This window comes from Zeus faber, assembly GCF_960531495.2.
Source record: "Zeus faber genome assembly, chromosome: 15".
Classification (NCBI taxonomy): Eukaryota; Metazoa; Chordata; class Actinopteri; order Zeiformes; family Zeidae; genus Zeus; species Zeus faber.
Genome location: NC_137194.1, coordinates 3,101,514 through 3,104,013, shown reverse-complemented (window position 1 = coordinate 3,104,013; position 2,500 = coordinate 3,101,514). Strand labels below are relative to the sequence as shown.

The following is a 2,500-nucleotide window of genomic DNA, read 5'->3' as shown; positions in this document are numbered from 1 at the left end:
TTTGTATGTGTGTGTGTGTGTGTGTGTGTGTGTGTGTGTGTGTGTATCACACTGTACGTGCGCGCGGGTGTGTGTGTGTGTGTTTGTGTGATGCAGGCGTTAAGCGGGTGTGGATGCCTGACGAGGTGGAGGCGTACATCGAGGTGGAGGTCAAGCAGCTGAACGGGGACAAAACCACGGTGGAGACGAAGGACGGGCAGGTTAGTTGACTAGTTAGCTGGTGGGACAGGACCAGTCCTGTTATCAGTCCTTTATATTTGTGAGTGACTTGGGAGACGAGTTAGAGGACTAGTCACTCAGCCTGGTGATGGGTGTGTGTGTGTGTGTGTGTGTGTGTGTGTGTGTGTGTGTGTGTGTGTGTGTGTGTGTGTGTGTGTGTGTGTGTGTGTGTGTGTGTGTGTGTGTGTGTGTGTGTGTGTGTGTGTGTGTGTGTGTGTGTGTAGTTCCTCGTCGTGCGGGAGGACGACCTGCAGCCGATGAATCCTCCCAAGTTCGACATGATGGAGGACATGGCGATGCTCACCCACCTGAACGAGGCGTCGGTGCTGTTCAACCTGCGCAGGAGATACAGCATGTGGATGATCTACGTCAGTACCACCCGCCGCCGCCGCGAGGGCGCCAACGGCTCCATCAGTGAAAACAGCGGCACGCTCAAATGAAAACTGGACCATCGGTGCAAACATAAAAATGACTAAATTCCTCCAACAAAAACAGGGCTTTTCCCCTGTAGCTCCGCCCACCGTTGTCTTAACGAATCACAATGCCCTCACTCACTTCCTGTCAAACAAAAGCTTTGAATCGTCTGGAAAAATAATATTGGTAATTAAACACGGGACCCACTGGGAAAACATATATTGATAAGTCACACAACATTTTTTGTACATAGAAACACCTGATGGATGGAGATGGAGACAACAAAAACATGGCTGTGCACAAGAAAAATATCCAAAATGACAGTTCATGCAAAACCTTTGCCGTTTGTGCATTTTCTTTTCATCTTTTTAGAGGAAGCCGCACGCCTTCGACCAAAGAGAATTAAATTAAATAAATACCTTTGAAAAACGTGTCCCGAACAGAACGTATCAGAGGAGATGCTGTTGTTTTCAACGGTCTAGAATTAATGGTTGTTCTTTAATAAGACGTGGGCTGATGCTTCCCGCTCTCTCCGTCAGACCTACTCCGGCCTGTTCTGCGTGACCGTCAACCCTTACAAGTGGCTTCCTGTTTACTCCGCTGCCGTGGTCGCGGCCTACAAGGGGAGGCGGCACACAGAGGCTCCGCCCCACATCTACGCTGTAGCTGACAACGCTTACATGAACATGCTGCAGAGTGAGTGACCTTTCACCTCCGGGTGGGGGGTGGGTGGGGGTGGGGGTCATTGGCGAGGCTGCTTTCCGCTGAGTTCCTCATCCTGCGTTCGGTTGAAGTGGGAACTCTGGGGAACCACTGGGGAAAGTGCAGAGGAACAGACATTTCAGTTGGAACGTCGGAGCAGGTCGCTCGGGGTCCGAGTTCACAACGATAACAGACCCGACGCCGCGGCCACACGGGGGCGAACACGGGGGGCACGGGCGGGCGGCTTGGGCGGGCGGCACTGGAGGGCGGGCGGCACTGGCGAGCGGGCGGCACTGGCATGCGGGCGGAATGTGCGGGCGGCACGGGCGGGCAGCACTGGCGGGCGGTAGGCACGGGATGCCACCGGCCGGCCTGAAGCCGACGACCAAAGAAAGAATCTCACACAACGCCTCACAAGCTTCTCAAATGGGCACTGCTCGTTTACGCCGCAGTTAGCACCTGGTCTCTGCAGATGGTGCTAACTGCTCCAACTGTTTGTCAATCGGACGTTTTTTGCCACGAGGCTCATTTGGAAAAGGAAGGGGCCACTTTTACACCGAATGTATGAAGAAATAAAACCTCATTCAAACAGGTGCAAACAGCAGCGGCACCAGGACGCTGTTGGCCTGGCAGGGCAGTTCACGCTGCACTTCAACGTTGGCGGCGCTTTGGGAATTTGTGGATTTTTCTGTTCTTTTTGCACGTTGAGCAGCCCCAAAAAAGCCGTGAATCCGCCACACGGTGTTCTGTTTGGCACCTGACAGAATTATAGGATATCACCCTGTTTAATGAGGCAGCACCAGGTGGCCGTAGTGCACTGCTCCCTCCACAGGAAGTGTCTGTGCTGATCACACACGAGGGAGGAAGTGGAGCGTCAAACATTTTGGAGAAAAATCCAAATGATTGATGCACCATTCTGCGGGTTCCACTCCGCAGCGACTGCTGCCTTGCTCAAAAGCACTGAGACTTTTCTTTTCTCCAACAGATCGTGAGAACCAGTCGATGCTGATCACGTAAGTTGGATCTTCAACACAAGCAATTACTATTATTATTTTTTAATGTAATTACAATTATTATATCGACTTATATCCTCTCCTCCCTCCTCTCTCAGTGGTGAATCTGGAGCAGGGAAAACCGTGAACACCAAGCGAGTGATTCAGTATTT

At 52.0% G+C, this 2,500-nt stretch overlaps 1 protein-coding gene across 1 annotated transcript in view; it reads left to right on the top strand.

Moving 5' to 3' along the window:
- Nucleotides 1–2,500, top strand: part of LOC307241108 (myosin-7B-like) — a 25,588-nt gene that overhangs the window by 4,096 nt on the left and 18,992 nt on the right. The window contains exons 3-7 of the mRNA XM_080015110.1: nt 97–200; nt 444–587; nt 1,173–1,329; nt 2,321–2,348; nt 2,447–2,500. The exon at nt 2,447–2,500 is cut by the window's right edge and continues 40 nt beyond it. Coding sequence (XP_079871236.1) covers nt 97–200; nt 444–587; nt 1,173–1,329; nt 2,321–2,348; nt 2,447–2,500 — 487 coding nt within the window. The remainder of the gene's footprint in view (nt 1–96; nt 201–443; nt 588–1,172; nt 1,330–2,320; nt 2,349–2,446) is intronic.